The sequence below is a fragment of the Sebastes fasciatus genome, chromosome 18, assembly GCF_043250625.1.
Source record: "Sebastes fasciatus isolate fSebFas1 chromosome 18, fSebFas1.pri, whole genome shotgun sequence".
Lineage (NCBI taxonomy): Eukaryota > Metazoa > Chordata > Actinopteri > Perciformes > Sebastidae > Sebastes > Sebastes fasciatus.
Genome location: NC_133812.1, coordinates 22,844,590 through 22,869,503, shown reverse-complemented (window position 1 = coordinate 22,869,503; position 24,914 = coordinate 22,844,590). Strand labels below are relative to the sequence as shown.

Here is a 24,914-nt window from a genome sequence, read left to right as displayed (position 1 = left end):
GCAATCCGCCTCACTTCACGGTTCAGATGCAGTTGCTAAGATACCAAAAAATCCTCTCCTCTCTGTTACAGTGTGGCAGTTATCTGCACAGAAGCACTGAGAGGAACCACAAGTCTCTGCAGCTGAGATCATCAAAACAAGTCATTTTTTAATAAATTTCTGAGTGCATTTTCTCTTTAATCATCTTCAAATTATTCATCAGCATGCATATTAAAGACATATCCAGTGATACATTAAGACAAATCAGACTACAAACTAGTCTTTTTTTCCTATCCAATTTGTGTTAACATGTTCCTGTTTATTTTACTTCTATACGATATTGTTTCATACTGCCATTATTTAATTTAAATGATTATAATTCTGTGTTATTAGTATTGTGCTTACTTTTATTTTTGCTGACTTGTATAACTCCTTATATGGATTGCTTTCAGGGCATCTCTGATACTGATTACTTGATGTGTTTAATTTAATAAAAAATTTAACTGTTTAATTTTTCTTGTCCTTAATCTTCCACCAATATGCACTTTAAAAATAGATATAATAATATGTAGATTCCTGGCATTTTGAGTTTGGATCCCCTCCCAACACCTATAATATGAAATATATAACATGGGCAGGTAAAAGCGAAAAAAAAGATATGAAAAAGACATTTATTCACACAGTATACAAAAGTATGGTTAAAGTTCATCCATACAACAGTGAAATAAATATTCTAATACATAAATGTATTAAAATGTTAAAATGTAACTTAAGATCCTATTCAAGACATTAAACCACCTTATAAATATAAACTAATCTATCAGACATCATAACCTAAAGTGCTGCAGCAACGTGGGGCGACCCACATGACAACTTCTTAATATTTAAAAGTATTATAGTGAATTGTGTTTTCTCCACGGCGTGAGCTGCAGCTTCCCGACTCCAGTGAGCACCGGAGAGCTGTCTGCATCGTGTCCTCTGGTGAACCTCGGGAAACGCAGATCTCTGAAAACAAAAAGAAACATCAGATTTATGTTTATTAGATTTGGGATGTTGTAGTTTTTGACATGACCCCGCTGAAAAAACTATCAATAATGCACATTTTCACTTGTGCAGTTCAATGTTAGTTGATTTCTTGCAACAACGGTGGGTTAATATCCACAGATCAGCTTTGATACTTAAAAAATGCACAAAAAGTATAATATATAACTACTACATCCCCCTGCAATTTCTCCAACTAGTTCTCACAGGAAACAACCCCTGATTTCACATTTAGCATAGAAATCTCATTATCAACAGTCTTAAAGGTGCAATTAATAACAGTTAACATCTGTTTCTTCCACACTAATTGGCAACTTGATCGCTGACTACACAGAGACACCACGTGATACCAACATTGTTTTACTATTGGCTCACAAGCCTTCTTAGAAGTGGGAACCAAACGTCTGATATCTTCCACAGAGATAAACAAAACATTAATTATTGACCCGTCAACATTTTTTTAAATGATTAAAAAAGTTTTGAAGGAAAAGACATTTTTTTATTCGGCACCTTTCTAAAAGCTCTGTGGATGTATTATTATTATTTTTTAATTATTCATCTACATAAAAATGTCATCATTATAACATTTAAATCTCCTATTTCCCTTCTATCTAATTACTTAAAGTGATCCTGTTAAATTAATTATACTTTTATAATTTACCTTGCTGGTCTTTCTTGTGGGGCCTCTTTGCCGTCGGGGCTGTGACTGTCCAACAACTCCATTGCAGGTTGGAAACCTTGTTCTACATTGTAAACAGTTTGATTAGTACAAAAACTCACATCCATCACAGCAATATATTTCTTTCTCCATGTTGCATTTACCTGCACAAGGCATACAGGTCCTGAACAGCAGGACGTTGGGGAAAGTCTCCAGGCCGAGGCTTCTCCTGAGGCCGAGGCTTCTCCTGAGACCTGGTTTGTCTCCTGAGGTGGACTCTTGGCTCGGCTCAGAGACCGGAGGCTTGACCTTTGACCTCCCTTGAATCCATGGTGCCGTCTTTGAAGACCACATCTCTGTAAGTGTTTGAGAAAATTAAGTTGAGAAAAAGCTAATAACACACACCGTAGATGTTTTACCTCTCAAGCTGTGTCTTTTTCTCTGTCCTCTCTTTATGTCTTTCAGAAGATCGAAATGCAGCATAAACTCCATGCTGTCCATGACAGCTTTAGGAATCACACCTATATGGAGAGAAGATTTGAAAGCTGCAGATAATCCAAATACCCTTAATTAATTAATTAATTAAATGATGGCGTCAGGACAGAATGACTGGTTTGTTACTGAATAAGTGAGGGCTTTCAAAGAAGGTGCGCAGGACGAGCACTCTGAGTTTCAGTCGCCCTTCCGACATCTCCGTCTTGTTGGGAGGCGGCAAAAGACACGGAGCGAAGACTGTGGCGAGGTTGGAGCTGGTCATCAGGTTTTCGGAGCATCTGACACACATATGTACAGAGAAGATGAAGAGAAACACAAATGAAATCAAATCATTTGTACATCACTTCACATTTGTGGAATCCTGTAGATATAAACGGCTCATTCTAAGGTAACAAAAACACAACGATTCACATCATCAGGTGATAATACACTAAAGAAAACATACTTATTAATATCATATTTAATTTCTGTCAATATCTGCTACACACTGTTCCTTTAAGTAGTTCAAATTTTGACTTAGCTCCATGTAATCACACTGGTACTCATCTATCATACCAGCGCACTGATATAAGCACTCTGGATACTCTTTATCTACAAGGGTTTCATTTCCCCACAGTATCAGTTCTCTCTCAAACCTCTGGGAGATTTTGTAGAGGAAGTCGAACAGGTAATGCAGACAGGAGGAGTTCCTGGCGGGCAGCAAACAGGACAGCAGCTGGAGGGCTGACGTCCTGTCCTGTGGTTCGGACAGCGACTGGGCTTTGAGCAGAGCTGCGTGGAGCTCAGAGGGCAATAAAGGCTCCGGCAGCTCTCTGCAGAACTGTTTGATGAGCGTTGCGACGTCGTAGGGGAGGGCCGTGGACAGACAGCCCTCTCCTCTGTTCAGCTTGGCCTGAAACAGACACAAGAAGGGCAACATTATTAAAGCCACATCAGATCAGATACAGAGCCAGTAGAAGTTATATTAGTTAAAGGTCAAAAGGTTAAACTCTCACCCTGATGGTCTTAATGCGAGGAAGAGAGCCTGGTTTTCTGAACAGGCCTACAGTCCCAGCACGCTCCAGAAGAAATGAACAAGCATCCACCAGAAAGCTGAGACATGTTAAAAACAAGGGATTAATCTCTGACCTGTCGTCCCAGTTAAACATCATAAATCCTCCTCTTACTCACCAGGGCACCAGTCCAAACTCAGGGATGTACTGCCTGGGTAAATTCTCCAGAGGAACACCAAAGATCTTTGCACCAGCGATGAACAGCCTCTCCTTTCTCTTCTCAAAGCTCCTCACAGTGATCCCATAAATGACTTGAAGGTGAAACCGAATCACATAACTGTCTGTAACCTTCATGGTGGAGATGTCACTGAGAGACGTCAAAAATAAAACCTTACAATCTGCTCTACTCACTGGGTAAAAATCACTTGTGACTGAAGGAGGCTGGCTTTATTATGCTCATTCATATCACCTGTGGCCCAGGTGAACAGGAAGTGAAGGAAAAGTGTTGCATTCAGGGCACATGGGGAAGGTGGTAGATATGAGTTTTCAACTTTAAAATAACTTTCACTTCAACTTTTAGGATGTCTGATTTCTCACACATAAATATTAACATTAAGAAATGCTTTGAGGTTTGGACACAATATATAATAAATATAGGTCTGCAACTAACACTTATTTTCATTGTCGATTAATCCATCAATTATTTTCTCGATTAATTGATTAGTTGTTTGGTCTATAAAATGTCAGAAAATGGTGAAAAATGTCTATCAGTGTTCCCTAAAGTCCAAGATGACGTCCCCAAATGTCTTGTTTTGTCCACAACTCAAAGATGTTCAGTTTACTGTCATAGAGGATTAAAGAAATCAGAAAATATTCACATTTAAGAAGCTGCAATCAGAGAATTTGGGGGGTTTTTTCTCTAAAAAAATTACTCAAACCAATTAAATGATCACTAAAATAGCTGGAAATTAATTTAATAGTTGAACACTAATCAATTAATCGTTGCAGCTCTAAATAAAAGACAAAATAAGCGATCTCAATCTCATCATAAAAGTAAATTATTCAGCTGTGAAACACTTTTGAGTAAACTTTTGTGGAAAAAAAAACTGAGATTGTGTCCACACTAAGAAAAGAAAAAGAAGTCTTTAATGGTCAAAAGTTTAGCAACACTTTAAGTATTAAGATAACTTTATGTGTATGAGGGGGAGTTGTTTTTTACTATTTAAACTATGATTTAATTCCAGCACCTGATTTTCATTTAGGCAGCCTTTTAGATAAAGTTATTTATTTATTTTTATCAACAAAAGGTAAAAACTATATTTTTCATTATTAGGAGGGAAATTAAAAGATGTTTTTTAATCTGACATGATGGAGAAAAAATACCTAAATCAACACAAATTACTGTATGCTTTACTTAAAATTAAGGTTTCCTGTGTATTTTTCTTCTAAGGGTCAAAACTCCAGCAACACTTTTGTGGTATTAACAACCTAATGTGTGAGAGGTGTCACAAACAACTTAGTGTTAATACTACAAATGTTGCAGGAGTCTTTAACCCTTTATTTATGATTTAATTCCAGCACCTGACCTCATGATATTTTAATCTGAACGACCTATTAAATAAAGGAAATCATGTTTTACAAGGGGTGTTACAAGATGTTTTTAAACTTGCCTATTAAAAGGTGAAATCACACCTTATAAAAGGCATTTAAAGGAGACATATCATGCTCATTTCCTTTTGGGTTTCTACTACAACATGTTTACATGCTTTAATGTTCAAAAACACTTTATGTTTATGATCCAGGCAGCCCACAAACAACTGACTGGGTTGTCTTATTTCACAGTTAGTGGGTTGGTAGGCACTCCAGGTACCCAAATGTACGTGCACAAGCACTGACAAAGAGAGGTTTTCAAGATATGTCCCCTTTAGAGAGTAATTTATGCTTTTCAGACAAATCCATCTGTGGGTCAGACAGAATAAAAATGATAAAATAAAATGATATATGCTGATATGCTCGTTACCTGTATATTGATACTCCAGACTGTTATTGTTAAAAGCAACTATTTTATTACAACAGAACATGTATATACAGCAAAAGGCACAGTAGAAATACAGATATGGATGGAAAGCTGCAGTCGGTGTGGGGTTTTTTCTTTTGGTGCTGGTCGGAGATTTAGAAGCACTTCCTGTGGACGATGGAGGGACCAGCCTCATCGTACTCCTGCTTGCTGATCCACATCTGCTGGAAGGTGGACAGGGAGGCCAGGATGGAGCCGCCGATCCAGACGGAGTATTTCCTCTCAGGGGGAGCGATGATCTGAAGAGAGGAGCAGAGGTACAGGTTGGTATACGAGGAACATTTTACAGGCACTTCCTGTCAACTGGATTGAACCAGCTGCGGTCGATGAGTGTTCACCTTGATCTTCATGGTGCTGGGGGCCAGGGCGGTGATCTCCTTCTGCATGCGGTCAGCGATACCGGGGTACATGGTGGTTCCACCGGACAGCACGTTGTTGGCGTACAGGTCCTTACGGATGTCAATGTCGCACTTCATGATGCTGTTGTATGCAGTCTCATGGATACCAGCAGACTCCATGCCTGGAGAGAAGGGAGGAAGATGTTCATACCAAGGTTATAGTTTTGAATTTTCAATTAGTTTTAATTTTAGTTTTGGCTTTTCAATTTAATTTGAGTTAAGTTTTAGATATTTTCCAGAGTGTGTTGATTTAGTTTTTTCAGAAATGTTTACTATTGGTTTTTATTATTTAGTTTTACATTAGTTTGTTTGGAGAACTGTATAGGAATGGTCATAATGTTTTCCTTTTGGCCACAGGGTGGATTTAGCTCACACTCACTGTGCACATGAAACATGATCAGATATAAATATGACTAGTTTCAGAATGTGTGTTGGTGGTCAGCTGTGACTCACCGATGAAGGACGGCTGGAAGAGGGTCTCGGGACAGCGGAAACGCTCGTTGCCAATGGTGATGACCTGACCGTCGGGCAGCTCGTAGCTCTTCTCCAGAGAAGAGGAGGAGGCGGCGGTGGCCATCTCGTTCTCAAAGTCCAGAGCAACGTAGCACAGCTTCTCCTTGATGTCACGCACGATCTCACGCTCAGCTGGAGGGAGGAAATTAATCACCGTTGTTAGACGATTAATCTCACATGACAACACTATTAACTAACACATACACTACATAATCTACAGCCAGAAAACCTCTAAGTGATCCAGTTTTTGATTCCAGTTAGTTGTTGGTGCCTTCTTACCAGTGGTGACGAAGGAGTAGCCACGCTCAGTCAGGATCTTCATCAGGTAGTCAGTCAGGTCGCGACCGGCCAGATCCAGACGCATGATGGCGTGGGGCAGAGCGTAACCCTCATAGATGGGCACGTTGTGGGTCACACCATCACCAGAGTCCAGCACAATACCTGTCCACAACAAGCAGCAGATTGTCAGGAAGACAATCCATAAAATGTGTGTTTTATATCAGAGTTTACTAAAGTCTTTGGTGGAGACTCACCGGTGGTACGACCAGAGGCGTATAGGGACAGCACGGCCTGGATGGCCACATACATGGCCGGGACGTTGAAGGTCTCAAACATGATCTGGGTCATCTTCTCCCTGTTGGCTTTGGGGTTGAGGGGGGCCTCAGTCAGCAGGGTGGGGTGCTCCTCTGGGGCCACACGGAGCTCATTGTAGAAGGTGTGGTGCCAGATCTGTGAAACAGGAACAGGCAGGAACATGTCAGAAATGACCCAGAAGCTTCAATCATGAATAAAAAAGAAACTTAAGACATTGCTGCTTTTCTTCACCTTCTCCATGTCGTCCCAGTTGGTGATGATGCCGTGCTCGATGGGGTACTTCAGGGTCAGGATACCCCTCTTGCTCTGGGCCTCGTCTCCCACGTAGCTGTCCTTCTGACCCATACCCACCATCACACCCTGAAGGACGCAAAGCAAACACGTCTCAGACACACACAGACACACAGAGCGATAATCTTCTCAGAAACTCGTGGCTCTTTCAGGGTTCCCACCTGGTGACGGGGGCGTCCAACGATGGACGGGAAGACAGCGCGGGGAGCGTCATCACCGGCGAACCCAGCCTTGACCAGGCCGGAGCCGTTGTCGCACACGAGGGCGGTGGTTTCGTCGTCGTCACACATGTTTGGTCTTTTCTGGCCTGGCCTTCTGTACGAGACAATGGAAACATCAGTTTGTGATATCCACAGGAATGTTTGATTGTGTCTGGATCAGAAGATGTTTATAAAATAATACACATATCATGTTTAAATGTGTAATATTTCCATTTAAAGTCTCATTTCACATGAAAAAATGCAATCCTGAGAAGTAATGCAGCACTATGTTCAGTATGAAGACACCTCTGAGTGCTCTAATCTCCTCTCTGAGTCTCACAGCTGCCAGAAAAGCCAAAACAGGACATGGACCCGGCCCCCCCACGCACACTCTCTCAGGTCTATTTTCAGCCTCGGGACCCTTGTCACCCCCTACAACCCGTCCTCTGTGTCTCGTCGTTAAGCCGGGGCCAGTTAACAGCTGAGGCGGTGTGTCTTTTGACAAGTGGCAGGAGGAGGAGGAGGAGGCCACGGTCTCTCCTCAGCTGTCGCCACATAGTGGACTCCTCTGTTTGGAGCCAGACCATGTGCTCTGATCCCTCCAGGATCTCTGGACACAGTCCGCATCCCGAGAGCATCCTGCATCCCCCTCCTCTTCATACAGGCATCTGTACGTTCAATTTAAATGGCTGCTGTTGCATTGTAATGATGAAAATCAAACATGTATTGTTTCTGTCCGCTCTTCAATTCCTCCTCTAAGGTTGTCCCGACTAGACTGACTCTGATACATCAGGCCAATATTGTTTAATGCTTTATAAACTTTTCCAAATCAATGCCATTGATTCCGGATATGAGTTCTTCTTCTTTGACCAGAGCTTAAGTACAAGTATCTCTTAATTAAACGCAACTTCAGTTCAACATTATTGACATTATACTTCCAACTAAACATAGTCTTGTCATTTCCAGGTAGCACAAGTTTAATTTTTTTTTTAGTTATGTGGAAATTATTTATCAGGCTATTTGTATTCTGGGGTTTCCATCGTGTACCACTCTGCATTTATTTAATCATGCTTTTTATTAATTCCTTAAGAAAAATAACTACAACAACCTAAACTATAACAAACAGATAGTGACTGTTAATTGAAAAACAAAGTATTCAAAAATGAGGGAGGAGAAAAAATGGTAATAATAATAAATTAAAATTAAAAATTAAAATATGTGAACAAAATGATAAAATAACAAAAAATAATAAAATGTATAATAAATTAAAATTTTAAATAAAAATAAATCCTATTTATAAGGAAATATAAAGAAATAAAATAAATACATGAATAAATTCATACCTGCTGCCATGAAAATATTCTGTGTAACACACTGAGTTGTTTGGTTCTTTTTAGTATTTAAACAGTCAAACTTAATATTATCAATTTAATCTGAAAGTAAATCAGCATTGATGGAACCTAATACGTTTTCTCAGGTTGTATCAGTGAGAGCTTCATGCCTGCCTCTCTACAGCGAGCATCCCGTCCTTCTTGCATCCTAAACCTCGGAGTGCAGGTCACTGTTAATGAATCTGGATGACCTTTCCACATTTTACATCAGTCTCTGAACTGCTCACCACCAATTTTCCTTTTTTTCTGTCTTACTTTCAACTTCTTCCCTTGTAATGCTCAGCCCTCATCCTTCCCCCAACAACACATTATCACCTCTGATCACAGACACAGAAACGACTTCAAACTGTAAAAAATAAATCCATGTTGTGGCAGTAAAATGTCCTACAGCAGCAGCAGCAGCAGCAGCAGCGTCTGCTCATCCTCCCTGATCCCTACGGTCCAAGAAAAACAAAAACCCAACAGCTAAAATGCAAGAAGACTGTAAAGGGACTCACCAAGTTGTAACCACAAGACTGGAGTTTCCACTGGGACAAAGGGCCGAGGGTGCGAGGTGGTCCTTAAATATGTCTGGGGGGGGTCTGTGGAGTCTGTGGGGGGCGGGCTCAGGAGTTCACACAAGCCCAAATTAAGTGCTGCTTAGCAAAATGGTTCAGTAAAGTAGCTCCTGTGTCAGGGAGGTGTTGCCTTGGAGACAAAAGGGACAGAAGTGAGGAAGTTTCATGAAGACTGGATGAATGGTTACGCGATAAAAGTTGGGATTTTTCCAGTTTGATGTGAATTTCAGTGTGATTAAGCAGCTCTAAGATAACCTCAAATCCAAATATGCACATTTGAAACAAAAAATATCTGGTTTGTACATTACAATGCTGTGTTTTAGGTGTTACATTTTTCAATTTATGCCCCTTAAATCAGCTCATGCCCTTTAAATTCAATGTGGTAGATAGATTGGGACACTCAAACACCTCAATATGTAATATCATCAACTAGATAAGTTCAGATTCTTGCCTCCTACATTGCAGCATCTTTCTCCTACTCTGTGGAGCTGCCCTTCAGGTCTCTGAGGATGTGTTAATATGACTAAGCTCCAGCATGGCACTGTGATGGTAATCTGAGATCTTGTCTGAGCGACCTGGTTAAGGAGCCATCTAAGGGGAACCTGCCTGTGACAGTTTGCCAGTGGTGGCATGTGTGAGGAAAGAGAGGGGGGACAAAACATGCCAGACAGCTGAGAGGCAGTATTGTAAAGAGGGTGGTGGTGGTGGTGGGGGGGTGGGAGGGAGTTAAGACCAGGTCCCAGACCTCCAGCAGACGACAGATCTCTGGGACGGCCTGTGCAGGGAGCGACGAGCGGCGAATCCTGAGCTCTGATTGGCTCCAGTGTCTCCTTTTAGGGAAATGGAGTGTAACAGGTGCCAGCGGCTGCAGACTGCGGTCAGAGCTGCAGGCTCCTTATTCGTCACCTCACACTGCCCCCTAAGCGCCTCCGTCCTCGTGCCGGAGCCCTATCAGGCCACTGTGAGTGCAATAAGAATGTAAATACCCCCCCCACAACGCCATCAACACTTTGAAATAGTCCATTTGTAGTCGTGTGCTGTATTGCACCTCAGAGGGAGACGCTACTAACCTACTTGTCTATTTCTATTCCAAGCTTTTACATAATATAGAACTACTTTCACAATGTGCATAACTTCATAAAGCTTTGGGTGGATTTCCTGATGAATCAAAGTCTGAAAAGGGTTGTTAATGTCAAAATCTACCGCAAAGGCTGGCCACATACGTACGCCCTGGTGTCACGTTCTGATGCATTAGGTAGCCCTACGCATCCAACTATGACGCTCCACTACGGTCACAGTAAACAGGTAGTTAACGTTGTGAATTCAAACAAAAACACTTGGTTATGTTTAGGCAACAAAACTACTTGGTTAGGTTTAGGAAAAGACCGTCGTTAAGGTTAAAATAAGTTACATAACGTAACGTAACGTAAAAGTTTTGCTTTCACATAGAACATGAACAGCAGTCTCCTGGGTGAGAGTCCTGTGTTTGTTTGACCCATCCATCCACCTCAACTCATTCCTGCTCTAAGCGGACTTTATCGGTTTTAATACTATGTCATTAGACTTACGGAGCACTTGCTCATATATTTAATGTCTTTACCGAAATTGCCTGTGTTGAACACCAACGGCCGTGACAAAACGTTGATATTTGACGTCCTGGGAATGGAAGACCGAAACCGTCGTTGATTCGAGGGATGAGGTGCCAACTTTGAATGTTGTGTTTACCAACCGCATCTGACAAACCCTACTCATTTTGCCTTTAAATTATCAAAAGAAAAAGTACTTGTCCACTGTCTTATATTATAATATTAGTGGATCATTATTCATTATTAATGCATGTCACGCGTAAGCGGTACTTTAATGTTTTTGTGTACACGGTTATGGTGGAACTAATTGCTTCATATACTGTTTTCTATCTATTGCAATGCATCATATTTTATAAACTGATCATATGTTTTGTTTGTAAAATCTTAATGAAAAGTAAGATGTAACTTTAGCTGTTGAATAAATGTAGGGTAATGTACAATATCTCCCTTTAAAATTTTGTATATGAAATGGAAATACCCAAGAAAAGTACCTCAAAAATGTACTTAAGTACAGTATTCGAGTAGGTTTACTTAGTTACCTCCCACCACTGACAACAATCAAGTTTCTACAGGCCACAAAACCCAAATCATAAGTAATCGATCACATTCATCACAACATAGTTGTTTCATTCCCTGTTGAATAAAACAAAAATGACAACAAACATTTACAGTGTAAATTACACCAACCAAACAATACGTGTTTCAATAAGTGTTTAGTTGCTTGGCAGACGCTCTTGTTCAGTAAAAGGAACAACTGCTGCACATTGTTAAGTAAAAAGTGGGAGTCAGAGAGATCTCGTTGGATGAAACCGGCGCTGTGTTTTGTCAACAGCTCCCTTCAAGTCAAGGAAGCACTTTTTGGCAGAGCTCTCTCTTTATCACCAGGTCTTTATCAGGATACAGCAGATCGCTCTTAAATGGGTCACGGTTTTGAGGGACATTCGTCCTTATAAGGACATTTACTGTAGGAAGCACACGGATTGTCTGTCTTGACAGCTGCCCCCCCTCTGGACTTCACCCCCCTCGGCCTCCTCCTCCTCCAACACACACACACACATGCACACACACTTCAGCAGCTGTTAGCAACAATTGCTTTTTAACAGTCTGCTCCGACAGTGGTTTGTTTACCGTTGAGGATACAGTGTTATAAAATGTTTTTGCAGAAATGGCAAAAGAAAAAGAGCACAAGAAAATGAAGCTGGTGCATTTTGTGCCACATTTTGTGCACATAGAGTAGAGTAATATAGTTATATACCAGTAATAAAGTTACTGAAGGACCCTCGAATCCAAAAATGTACAAAAATGTGAGAAATTATATAGGCTTTTTTTTTGGTATTTGACTAAAAAGAAACACTTCAGCATTTCACCACTAAGTCAGGATAGTCAAATCAGCTGAAATCAAGCTGATTACTTTCAGTTAAGTTACTGTACTTACACACAGTCTTGATTTGTTATTTACAGACTATAAAATATATATATATGTATTACTTTAATAACTTTAAAACTACTCATGCCTGTAGTCCGATTGCCATGTTTTGCACACTTCCATAACACCAAAGGATAGAATAGAATAAACATCTTTATTGTCCACTTGTGTGGAAATTTGTCTTCAGCTTCACAGACATGGATACACGTTAAAGCTTCCTTTGCCATTAAATTAAATGAGATAAAGAAAAAACACAAAAATTAAGTAAGTAATAGCCTAAGTGGGCCAAACGGTTGGGATGAGTGTTAAAGTGTTAAAATATGAACAATTAATATATATCTTAAAAATACATAATAAAAAAACAGCTGCAGTCACTAATATCTAATACAATCACTTAAGATGACAGAGGATGGAATAAAAGATCTCTTAAAGATGTTTTAGATTACAATTATCAAAACTTTATCGCAGCAGAGGAGTAAACTTCAGAGACAGCCACACCGACAGTGAACACACAGTGTTGTCGTTGGCATCAACAGCCGTCGTCGTAATGTGCCACATGCCTGCTGTGAACAGCTGCTGGCTTCGGCAGCGTTTGACAAACTGCCTGCTGGTTGACAAGTTAATCACAACCATCACATCAGCGGCTATTTTGTAACTGTAAACCATTATACAGAAAGGAGATATGAGAAATGTGACATGAAAAACGTGTCTGCTGTGCCCCTTTATCTCTGGAATGGCCTTCCATTACATGATAAAGAAGCAGAAGCAGATTCAGTTGAAATCTTTAAATCAAGACTGAAAACTAGAAACCTTTTAAAATGAATGTTCTTAATGTGGCTGTGTTTTATACCTGTATGGTGTATTATATATTTGCTTGTTGTGTGTTCTGTCCCTTGTATTTATTACAGCCTAACCCTGAACGTAGTCAGGTCCATCACCCCTTTTAACATCCCTGTTTTTACTGTGGTTGTTTTACCTTTAATGTTTATTATTGTATGTGCTTGCTTTATGCTTTGTTCTATATATTCATTTTTAATTTGTAAAGCGTATTATTTGTTGGCATTGGTGCCAGCTGCTTATAATGTATACTCATACCTGTCATTTCATTTTGGTTACCGAATAGCGCTGCACTTTTGCTATATACACTATATATACTGCAAAAACCCAATAAAAAGATCTTGATTTAAAAAATAATTTGTAAAGCGTATTGGGACCATGCTGCATGGTGATTCTGCACTTTAAATAAAGCAGTTTTATGACTATTAGATCAAATTTTGGCATCAATGGAAATAAACAAAATAAAATAATGCCTGTGGGCGTTAGGTCATTGTTGAGCAAGCTCAAACTCAAGCACGAATAGCACTAAGGTCTGCCCTGATACAGGTAACCCAGTGGAAGGGTTTTTCTTTATTACTATTCACTCCTGCTGGTTTCAGAATGCTCAAAATCACCCTCAATGAGAAAAAGACAGTAAAGAAGTCTAACGCCTAAAAACAGAGTTTCTGGCTGACAATATCTGCTAAAATGAGGTCTGCATTACGTCGAGGAAAGATCAAAATAGGCTGGGTGTTCAATTCCACACCTCTCTTAAGCCCTAAAGAAAGGCGTCATCACACTCTGATTGGCCAAGAGGTGAAATGCACCAAGCTGATCTCAATTGTTAATTAATTAGGAGCCAACAGGTGATCTGAATAACCTCCAATCAACTCAGGGGGACATTCAGCTAAAAATAAATTGGGGAAAAGGGAAATGACAGCAAGGGGCCTACTACATCACATTGTCATTTGTTATTATAAAAATATCAACTAGCAGCCATCACGTGGCAGCAACTCATTTATTATTCCACGATTATTCAGACTTTGAATAAAAAAAAAAACTGGTTAATTTAAATTTAGAGGTTTACTATACATGGCAAGAAACTCCCAATCATCCCTGAAGCAGCTCCCTTCAGCATCACCGTGCTGTGAATATATGACAGGGTGTGTTTTACTGAGTGCTGAGGCCTGTGTAGAGCAGACACCATCGAGCTCTGCCAGCAGTTTCTCAGATAATGTCAGCTCTATAAATATATGGGACGCTTTGAAAGTTTCCATGTCAGCGCTCCATTGTCCTGAGCCATGACGGGATACTCAGGCCCACAGGTGTGTGTGTGTGTGCGTGTGTGTGTGTGTGTGTGTGTGTGTGTGTGTGTGTGTGTCTACTTGATGGGGAGCTGCATGGGGGGTCGGCCTAATAAAGAGGAGAATTAGAGGACTGCATAGTGACAACAGTGTGGATTGTAACTAAGTACATTTACTCAAGTACTACTTAAGTGCAATTTTAAAGTATTTTACTCTCTCGCAATCAGCTTTCATCTACCTATTAATTTGTTCGTACTTATTTTATTATATTATGCATTTTCTTTCTTTATGATCATGATTAGCTATTATTGTTTTCATGAATTTCGTATTATTTTCCACTCATTTATTTACTATTATTATCATTTTGTCTGTGTATTTGTCTGTTTCTCCTTGCTTTTATTTTAATTCTATTTTCTCTCTTTTCTTTTCTTTTCAAAATTGTATTTATCTATTTATTTATTTTTCCCTACACATAAAAATATTGCTTTTGTATTCACATATGATGATGATGATTATGTTATGGTATCGTCTTTGTCTTATTTATTAATATTGTATGATGCAATCATTTTGTATCTTGGAGAACAAAGTACACGTATGGTTTAATTGAGTCAATAAATAAAAAGTAAACACATTTTAGGTACTTTTTAAAGTATTTCCATGTTATGCAACTTTATATTTCTACTCCACTACATTTTGTTTGATAGCTTTAGTTACTACATACTTTGCAGATTTATAGATAGATAGATCCAGCATCACAGTTCCATAGTGCAAAACATGTTAGTAAAATGGCAGTAAAAAAGTTAGTAGTACAAAGTACAAAAAAATATACCAGATATAAAAATACAAGGAGATGAAGAAAACTGTTAAAACTGAATATAGTGCAGGGTAACAGCTGTGATACAGGACTTTTAAAAAAGTGAATATAGTGCAGAAGAGACTGTTAAAAATGATTATAGTGCAGGGTAACTCCAGTAGCTTAGTCTATGAAAGTGCACTGTGTGCATTATAATCTGTCCTTATATTATTGATACAAAATATTAACAACAAATAAATTATGATGTATTATTATAGGACCCAGCAGTATATAAAGTAATTACATGAGCTTCACCTTTACCAGCTGCAATATTATAAATGATACATACATTAATCTATCAATGATAGATCTGAATACTTCCCCCACCACTGTGTGACATCAAAGAATAACACAATAAGGTCAATAACACATATATGTTTTAAGTCTGCTATAACAGGGGCTACATCTTCTCTTGGATCAGTTTATCAACAGCAACATGGCGAGAAGTAAAACACACCAACTCTCTCCTTTATGGTTTCAAATCATTACAACAACAGCATGAGGGAACTAAGCCCATGGAGCATAAATGGGCAACTAAAATGTCACACCCGTGCAATAATTACTGCTGACTATGATAATAGGTACAGTAAATTAATAATTTACTTTATAATAAATAAATAATAAATAATAATATAATAATAATAATACAAAATAATAATAATAATTATAATTATAATTATAAATAATAATAATAATAATAATAATAATAATAATAATAATAATAATAATAATAATAATAAATAAACAAAAAATAAATAATAAATAATAAACTTTATTTGTATAGCACCTTTCCAAACATATATAATATATATAATCATCACCATAATCAGAATTGTGTGTGTGTAATAGATAAATACATTACCTGGGCTGGCAGTGTGGTGAACGTGAAGTACGTGAGGTAACGTAATGTGTCGTCATTACGCATTCTCAGCGTAGCATTTAATTGGCTGAGCCGTAGCAACCGGAGTGAGTCCATAGCAACGGAGTCAGAACACAACAACTAGCTCGCTATACTACTATTATTAGTTTAGTAATACAGTTAATCGTTACTATAACAAGCTCAAGGCATTTGTAAGCCTTTTTAAAATGTGGGGCAAAGAGGATCAATCTCGACCCAAACGTGTTTTTATCAACGACGTGGACAGATATTCCTCCAAACACGTCGCTAAGGTAACGTTAGTTAAGTTAAACACGTGTTATATGTTTGTTGTCATTTGCTGCTTTTACAGTCTTTTGTTTCTGACCATCTCAACAGCTGTTATCCACATACAATGCCGAGGAGTCCTCTGAGGAAGAGGACTCAGATGAGAGCTCATCTCGAGGTGAACCTTTCCAGATAGTGGGAACTGTGTCTCCTTCCACCAAAGATGATAAAGAAAGCTTTATGTTTGAGCAGTACACGGTGAGTCAGACATTAAACGACAAGAAACCTCATTCTGTAGTTTGTCTACAGACATTTGGTGCGTATTAATGTAACGTTACTTAGTGATGGAAAGTAACTAAGTAGGCTACATCTACTCTAGTACTGTACAATTTGTGGTACTTGCACTTTTTAATTTTTTTTATTTTGCACATATATAAAACTGCACAAAATCCAGTCAATGAAAAAAACAACAACAAGAGATGTGTCAGGAGAGGTCAAGAAGTCACAGGCGAAGATGATGAGGGGAATATACTCATCTTCCATATGTATGAGACATACTGTCATGCAGTTTAAAATTTTCCACCGACTGCACTGGACCAAAGTTAAACTATCCCAATTCAAATCCGATATAGACCCCATGTGTGACCGCTGCAAGCAGAACCAGGCCACTCTAATTCACATGTTTTGGGATTGTCCTAAATTATCTAATTTTTGGCAACTAATTTTCAATATGCTTTCCAAAACTACCGACAAATTCTTAGAACCATCAGCCTGTCTTGCTTTGTTTGGGGTGGTACCACAAAATGTTACGTTAAAACAACAATAAACTAAACCTTCTATCTTTTGGTACGCTGGTGGCCAGACGACAAATTTTGATTAGATGGAAGGATTTCAACCCTCCAACATTTGCACAATGGCTCAGAGACATGTTATACTTTATTAAGTTGGAGAAAATTAGGTATACTATCAAAGGGTCAGATATATACCAGTCCAAACATGTTTGTGCAATGGATTGTAAAAGTTGTATTAGCAAAATGTATAAATAAACTCTGTTTAAAAAAAAAAAAAAGAAGTCACAGGCCTCGTAGCAGAGACCTCCCCACCAACCCCAGGAGGAAAAAAAACAATAACAAAAAAGGAAGAAAGATCTAAACTAATTTAAAAAATATAACAAAAGTTAAACAACAACAAGAAGTACACAAAATGTGCAGAAAAACTTAACCAAACAGTAGAAAACAATCCAATAAAACAATGAAATACATACAAAAAAACAGTACAGAAGAAAAATAAAACTTTACATGAGTTACTACTACTATTTATGCCACTTTACACTTCTACCCAAAGCAAATATTGTACTTTTTTTTTTACCATTTATTTGACATATACTCTGCAGATTAAGTTATTTCCATACAAAGCTTATGATCAGCTTGTACAATATGATTCATTGCGATTGATAAAACTACCCCCTATTTAAAATTTGGCTCCTTATATACACCAATAAAATGTTGCTTTTTAAAATGCATCTTTAATAATAATCCAATAATAATATAAAATTCATTCAGGGCTCATTCTGCATAATGAGTACTTTTATGTTTAATAGCTTATGTTGAGTACATTCTGCTGATACTGTAATACTTTGAATGCAGAACTTTTACTTGTAATTGAGTATTTTATATTGAGGCGTTGCTACTTTTACTTGCTACGACAGCATACAGGGACTATAACAACTTTATGTCTGTGTGCATGTGTGGGTGTGTGCATGGGGTTTTATTTGATTGTGTTGATGTTTTTTATTTCTGTGTGATTGGGTGTTTGATTGTGTATACTACTGTATTCTTATATGTATGTTGTTTATGCTGATATGTTCTTATGTTTATGTCTCTATTTTGTCTTTAAATGTAAAGCAATGTAATGAAATGTGCCATATAAATAAAATTGCCATTACCATTTATGTAAATAATGTATATTTCTGGACAATGCAAATTACAGTCAATGTGAATTGGGTATGTAATCTCTTTTGGTAGTCACCAACTCGAAAAGAGCTTCTTGAGCACCTGCTGGAGTGTGACGTGGTGGTGTACAACATCTCGGAAAGTACTACACGACAGCAGGTTGAGGAAGCAACATGGGCAATCGAAGGTAAGGGAGGAAATAGGCTTATTATTCATGGGCTGGTTAAAGTAGGCTGTTTCCTTTATTGTACGTGTACTTTTTTCCTTCTTTTACAAACAGCCCTTCATGCCAACATAGAGAACTTCAAGTCTCGGAAAATGTTCATCTTAGTCTCAAGCGTGATGACCTGGGTCATGACCAAGCCACAGAATCCGGTGAGCCTGTAGGAAAATGTAGGCACGCTAGTTGTCTTGTGAATAAAACACAACCAACGTGATTATAATTTCTCTCTTTAGGTGGATACAGATTTTCTGCTAACAGAGGAAGAGTTCATAAGAAGGAGGCCGCATCCTAATTTCAAAAACCACAATAGTCTGGAGAAACTTGTGCTCAAACTGGGTAAAGGTGTAAGTACATCACTGGGATGAAAAGATCAATGTACTCATAAAACATATTCTAACAGAATAAGAGCATTTTACGCCATCTAATAAGGAAAATGTATTTAGCTATAAAAAAAATGATACTAGAAAAATGCCTTTAAACCTCATGGATTCTGTGTCATTTTCCAATCTTATAGAAAAAGTCCAAGCTTACTGGATATGTCGTAGCTTGTGGTCTTCAGTACGGAAAGGGAGAGAACCTCTTTCACTACTTTTTCAAGGTGGATATTAATATGATAACTCTGTATAGTGTATGTTTGTGTGTAATACTAATAGCCTAATTTGTAATATAATCGTTTGTGAAATGTTTTTGTATTTTCAAAACAGGTGTCTTGGTTGATGCAGTTTCCAAAAGTTCCTCTCTTTGGATCAGGCACGAATTACATCCCCATGATTCACGTCTATGACCTTGGAAGGTGATTTGAATTTACTCTACTCCTACATATATACCATCTTTTTCTTTTCTTTTTAGATAATTACTACAGGGCTGAACTGTCTATCTTTTTCAGAGTGATCCAAAATATCATTGAACTCAAGCCAAAGACAAAGTACATCCTTGCTGTCGATGACTCCAGGAACACATTAGAGGAGATTGTAAAGGTAATCTTGTTATGGACATGAATGCAGCAATACATTAAAGAAAATCAATACTGCAATTGTTGTAAAACGCTACTGTAGGTCAAACTGGTGACCCAAGACTTATTTGACTCCAGCTGGAGACCTTTGTTATGTCTTCTCTCCATCTCCATGTGTTTCTTACCATATCACTCTATTGTGAGCTTTCTACTGTGAACCACAAAGACAAAATGGCAAAAAAAATGATTCAAAACTAATCTTAATCTCTGACTCTTAACCCTTCAGGCGATAAGCGATACACTCGGGCCCGGAAAAATTAACAAAGTACCGGAGCAGGACGCCATCGCCATGGAGGCTTTTAAGGTACGGTGTGTTTCTTTTTTGTGGTAGTTGTTGTTATTTTGTAATCTTTATTTAATCAAGAACACAATCAGCAAAACAGGATCAACACAACTACACAATAAACAGGAATTAAAAACAGTCACAATAATCATAAAAACTCCAGATAAATAAATAAAGCTTTAAAATCTCCAAGTGGAATGTAAGACTCCAGTTTGTGGGCAGTTTGCAGTTCCATTTAAAAGGTGCATATAGTACCTGAAACCAGTTCTACCAACATTAGTGTGTACATGGGGGATATCTAGGGTTAAGTAGTTACTACATTGTGTGCTGTAGTTACTAAATAATTGAAATGACAGAAGAGAAGTGAGATATCTGAGTTGTTTCTAGCTTTAGTGGCTCTAGATGCTTGTATGAAAACATTGTCGACTGCTTATTGTACCAGTAAGTATTTCATCTTAAACATACTGTGACACTTCACAACATTTCAGCCAGAGGAATTGGAGTACCTAAATATCAACCTCCGCCTGGATGCTTTCCTCATTAAAGACTCCTTCAGTCTCAGCTGGACGTCTGAAGCCGGGATGGTTGAGAACATGGCGAGCATTGTGGAGGAATACAAAGACGCCCGGGAGCTACTTGTGAGTGTTAGATACAGATAGCAGGAAATATTTAAATATATTTAGATCATTTCTGTTTCTCTGGTGTTCAATACAATACAAACACCTTAACAGGGTATATGGGGTGTAACAGCTATTTTAGTTTAGCTGCCATGATTTTATTTTTTTTCATTTATTTCCTCCAGCCCATCAGAATCTGCCTGGTTGGACCTCCAGCTGTGGGCAAAACTACCGTAGCAGAGAAGCTCTGCAGTCATTACCAATTACACCACATCAAGGTCAAAGAGGTCATTGAGGAAGAGATCACAAAGCTGGTCAGTCAGTGGAATAGAGGGATTTCTTTTGCCTTTTTTCTCTTACTGCTCTCATGTAACTCAATGAAATATACTGCCCTCTTGTGGATGGTCTTCTTTGCAATTTGAGACTCATTACAAATACTCATTGTTCATGTTTCTTGTGTTATGCTACAGAAGGAGAAAGTGAACGAAGCTGATCCTGAATATTTCAGTGAAGAGGTGGCGGCTGCTGCACAGAAACAACTGGAACATTTGAACAAAAGCATGGAAAAGAATGGTTAGTTAGAGAACCACAGCCCTAAATAAGAACAACATCATTTGCTTTATTGACATTAAAAGTTGTGGTTTGAATGTTTGACTACAGTAGGGCTACAACTCGATTAGTTGTTTGGTCTATAAAATGTCAGAAAATGGTGAAAACAATGGTGTTGATCAGTGTTTCCCAGATGCCAAGATGACGTCCTCAAATGTCTCGTTTTGTCCACAACTCAAAGATATTCAGTTTACTGTCATAGAGGAGTAAAAAAAAACAGAGAATATTCACATTTAAGAAGCTGGAATCAGAGAATTCAGCCTTTTTTTAAAGAAAAAATTACTCAAACCGATTAATCGATTATCAAAATAGTTGGCAATTCATTTAATAGTTGACAACTAATTGATTAATTGATTAATTGTTGCAGCTCTAGACTGCAGCAGCCTTTGGATGACTTCAAACCTGTATGCTAAAAGTGTTGATCACAATGCCATAAGATATTAAAAGTGAGATAGAGACATAATATTACGCCATAACCTGTCCAGAAACAAGTCCGATGTTTCGTCAGTGTGATGGGAAGAAGATGTTAACTGTGAATTTAATACATTCTGAAAGATTTAAGTTACGTTCTTAGTTTTTATTTAACTTAAGCCAAAGTTGTTCCCTCCTTTTTTGGTGCGAGAGAGTAATTTAGATTTTCTTTCATGGTAAATTTACTGAGACCTTTGCATTTGTTATGTCTGCAGTTGGATTATTGATGGCTTGTTGTTGCATAGAGACTCTTTTAGTTCCTCACTTTATGTTTAAACGTCTGTGTTGGTCCATCAGGTCGACTGGCTGACCATCTAGTTTTTGACATTTTGCAAGAAAAGCTGAGTTCAAAGCCGTGCAGGAACCAAGGGTTTGTTCTCGACGGCTTCCCGAAGACTTATGAGCAGGCACATCTGATTTTCTCATGTAAGTTTCATCCATTTATTTAATTACTGTATAACGGTTATTAATATCGATTACACTGATGTGGGTGTTTCTATTATTCAGATGAGGACCCGGAGAACCAGAATTTGATGCCCAAATCTCCTTCATATAACAAGGATATCACTCCAGGTTGTTGATGTAAAACAACTCCCCAAAACTCTCTTCATCTAATAATACAAGTCATTCTCATTCTACTGTGTCTTTTGTTTTGCAGAACATATTTTTTCCCTCAATGCGACGGATGATTTTCTGACAGAGAGAGTTCAGAGACTTCCTCAGAGTGAGGCAGAGACGATGCGCTACACCCAGGAGGAATTCATCTCTCGCCTGACGAGATACAGAGAACGTAGCGCCGCTGAGGAACCCCTGCTGGACTACTTTGATGAGCTGGAGATTCACCCAGAACACATTGGTACCGTCCTCAAACACACACACAGTTCATATTAGAACATAAACAGAATATTATAAAATTATTTAAAAACACCTCAGATGTAGAAAATCAAAATCTTCTGGATTATTAAGAAAGACAGCAATCTTCCTTTTTTTGTGCCATGAATCAGTCTCATTGTGTGACCTCATGCCAACCAATATAATGTACTGCAGAGAGACTTGTAGAAGTTGCCGGCCCACTTCACAATGGTTCTGTTTCTTGTTCCTCTCCAGAGGTCACTACAGGTGACTCAGAGTACACAGATGTGATGAAGAAGATCACCGAGATGGTCGGGGTTCCCAAGAACTATGGTCTGAGTCCAGAGGAGCTGAAAGAGGAGGACAGGAAGAGAGAGGAAGAGAGGAAGCAGAAACTGGCTGCAGAGGCTGCTGTGAAGAAACGCAGAAATGAAGCTGCGCTGGCTCAGATGGCTGCTCAGTATGACGAGTGGGTAAGTGTGGTATTATGCAAGTTCATGCACTTTGATAGAACATAATGCTGAATTGTCAGTTCAATTATTTTTATTATTTATTAGCGGAAGAATTTGTCGGAGGTGAAGCGGCAGGAGTACGAGCTGCTGGAGGCTCACTCTCTTCCTCTGAGGAACTACCTGATGAAGTACGTGATGCCGCCGCTCACTGATGCCATGTTAGACTGCTCCAAGATCAAACCAGACGACCCCGTCGACTTTTTGGTATTCACACAGTACACCTTCTGCATTGAGCACACAGTAGGAGCCTTTTGTTAAATATGAGTGAATTGATGCAGCAGCTGATATTAAATGTTTTGTCTTTGCAGGCTGAACATCTACTACGGAACAACACAGTCGGATGATCCAATACATGTTATTCATTAACTTAATTTAATTTGTAATCATCTTTTGACTGTAACAAAATCAAAAGACAGTTACATCAGTGTTATAGGTTTATAATAAATATGTAGGAATATGATTAGAAAATTGTTAAAAAAAAACAATATTGGTTTTGATCATATAATTCAAGCATTTGATTTGTCTGAACTTTCCCTGTAGTCATCACAGATTTTATTCATAAAACCACAAACATGTCCACGCTTGATTGCGCCTTTGTTGTCATAGATCAAGCAAAGAGGACACACATTTTAGCCGGCACTGATAATACATTTATTATTTAGTATTTCTTTGCAAAACACCAACTCAATTCTAATTGTTGTACCTCCTTTAGTGAGTAAGTCGTTCTTTATAAAGGATTTATAACTAATGACTTTATAGTAAATTATTTCATAATGCTTTCCAAATTATTTATAAGCTTTGCGATGGGGTGGCATTAATTGTCAAATCATTTTTACATACTTGTGACTTTCTCACCTTTTAACTATCAATTCTGCGGTTATACATATTAATAAAGTCATGATGTAGATGTAAATGTTAATGGATTGTTAACTCAGAGACCAGTTCACTCAGACATCTTAGATATGTCACTGTTTATTGTTCACAATACGGGTGTAAAAACATTAAAAAGATTTCAGAAAGAAAGAAAGAAAGTAAATGTTAATGAATGGTTAATAAATGAGTTGTTGTCCAGATGCCCGGCAGCCCTTTTCCAAAGGTCAGAGGTCAAATGTTCCACTGGAATGTCCACTCGTTGAACTAAAGAGCTAACAAGACACATTTATAAATGTATTGACTTACTGGAAATCACATATTTGTTAAAGAAGAATCTCAACTAGCTGCCAAAGCGTAAAATAAAGTACTGGATTCAGCACAGTGTGGATATTAAAGCAAAACTATGAACACCTTTACCCAGTAAAATGTGTGTGCATAACTCTCATTATTACAGGAAAAATACAACACACACATCATCTATAATAAACTTAATTTAAAGTATATTGAAGTGCCAAACTAAAACTGTGCTTTAACATAATACACAAACACATAGAGAGTACCATAGAATACATCACAGGTATATTGTGATATAAATATACACATTTATGACACACTTCAGACACTAAAAACTACACTTTCAATATGAAAAACATGTTAATGTTTCTCTCCTGGTGCAGGACTTTGGCTCGGTGTTTGTTAGAGACGTTTCTGGTTCAGCCAGGTTTCCACTCGTTACAGATGTCCGTCATTACAGCCTCCAGCTGGTCTGTGACTCAGCCCCCACTCCGTTGAGGAGTCACAGTTTACTGGAAGGAGCGTGTTGACTCCGACTTTATCCCAGCAAAGATGTAAACAATCTCCAGAAAGACTTTTATTTTGTGCAAAGTTCTTCGGCTGAAGGCGAGACAGTAGAGACAGCTTTCAAACTAATTCATAAAAAAATTGATTTGATAAAAATTGACTTAATTCCAATATGTTTTTGTTTTAATTTACATTACTGAGAGAAAACCTGGTGACTCAGGCTACATATTTTTATGACATTTATCACTTAACAGATTTAAAACAAAACTCAAATGCCTACAACACTGTACAGAAAATAATCAAAGTATATTTCTCGCATATTATGTGAATCATTTAACTTTCATTTAGGCTACAAGTCTGCTCTTTCAACACAAGGTGGAGCAGGAATTCTATC

General features: G+C 38.2%; 4 protein-coding genes across 4 annotated transcripts in view; 2 read left to right on the top strand and 2 right to left on the bottom strand.

The window, feature by feature from the left end:
- The window catches only part of clu (clusterin), a 169,555-nt gene that overhangs the window by 83,023 nt on the left and 61,618 nt on the right, over positions 1-24,914 (top strand). The gene's annotated exons all lie outside the window — the stretch shown is intronic.
- LOC141756312 (rho GTPase-activating protein 11A-like) lies at positions 755-3,656 on the bottom strand. The gene is made up of 8 exons (XM_074615944.1): positions 3,344-3,656; positions 3,169-3,265; positions 2,809-3,065; positions 2,300-2,451; positions 2,098-2,199; positions 1,843-2,034; positions 1,682-1,763; positions 755-984 (listed from the first exon to the last, which is right to left on the bottom strand). The coding sequence occupies exons 1-8, from the start codon at positions 3,517-3,519 to the stop codon at positions 873-875; spliced, it is 1,170 nt and encodes a 389-aa protein (XP_074472045.1). The 5' UTR covers positions 3,520-3,656; the 3' UTR covers positions 755-872.
- Positions 5,209-9,221, bottom strand: actc1a (actin alpha cardiac muscle 1a). Its single transcript, XM_074615705.1, has 8 exons — positions 9,127-9,221; positions 7,200-7,353; positions 6,979-7,107; positions 6,687-6,882; positions 6,433-6,594; positions 6,094-6,285; positions 5,581-5,762; positions 5,209-5,481 (listed from the first exon to the last, which is right to left on the bottom strand). Exons 2-8 carry the CDS (start codon positions 7,326-7,328, stop codon positions 5,338-5,340), a joined length of 1,134 nt encoding a protein of 377 aa, XP_074471806.1. The 5' UTR covers positions 7,329-7,353; positions 9,127-9,221; the 3' UTR covers positions 5,209-5,337.
- On the top strand, positions 16,135-23,539 carry LOC141756370 (adenylate kinase 7-like). The gene is made up of 18 exons (XM_074616039.1): positions 16,135-16,341; positions 16,427-16,573; positions 18,340-18,454; positions 18,548-18,642; positions 18,724-18,834; positions 19,005-19,088; positions 19,195-19,283; positions 19,377-19,467; positions 19,729-19,806; positions 20,274-20,423; positions 20,588-20,716; positions 20,873-20,975; positions 21,780-21,908; positions 21,990-22,055; positions 22,141-22,338; positions 22,590-22,807; positions 22,892-23,050; positions 23,155-23,539. The coding sequence occupies exons 1-18, from the start codon at positions 16,258-16,260 to the stop codon at positions 23,188-23,190; spliced, it is 2,082 nt and encodes a 693-aa protein (XP_074472140.1). The 5' UTR covers positions 16,135-16,257; the 3' UTR covers positions 23,191-23,539.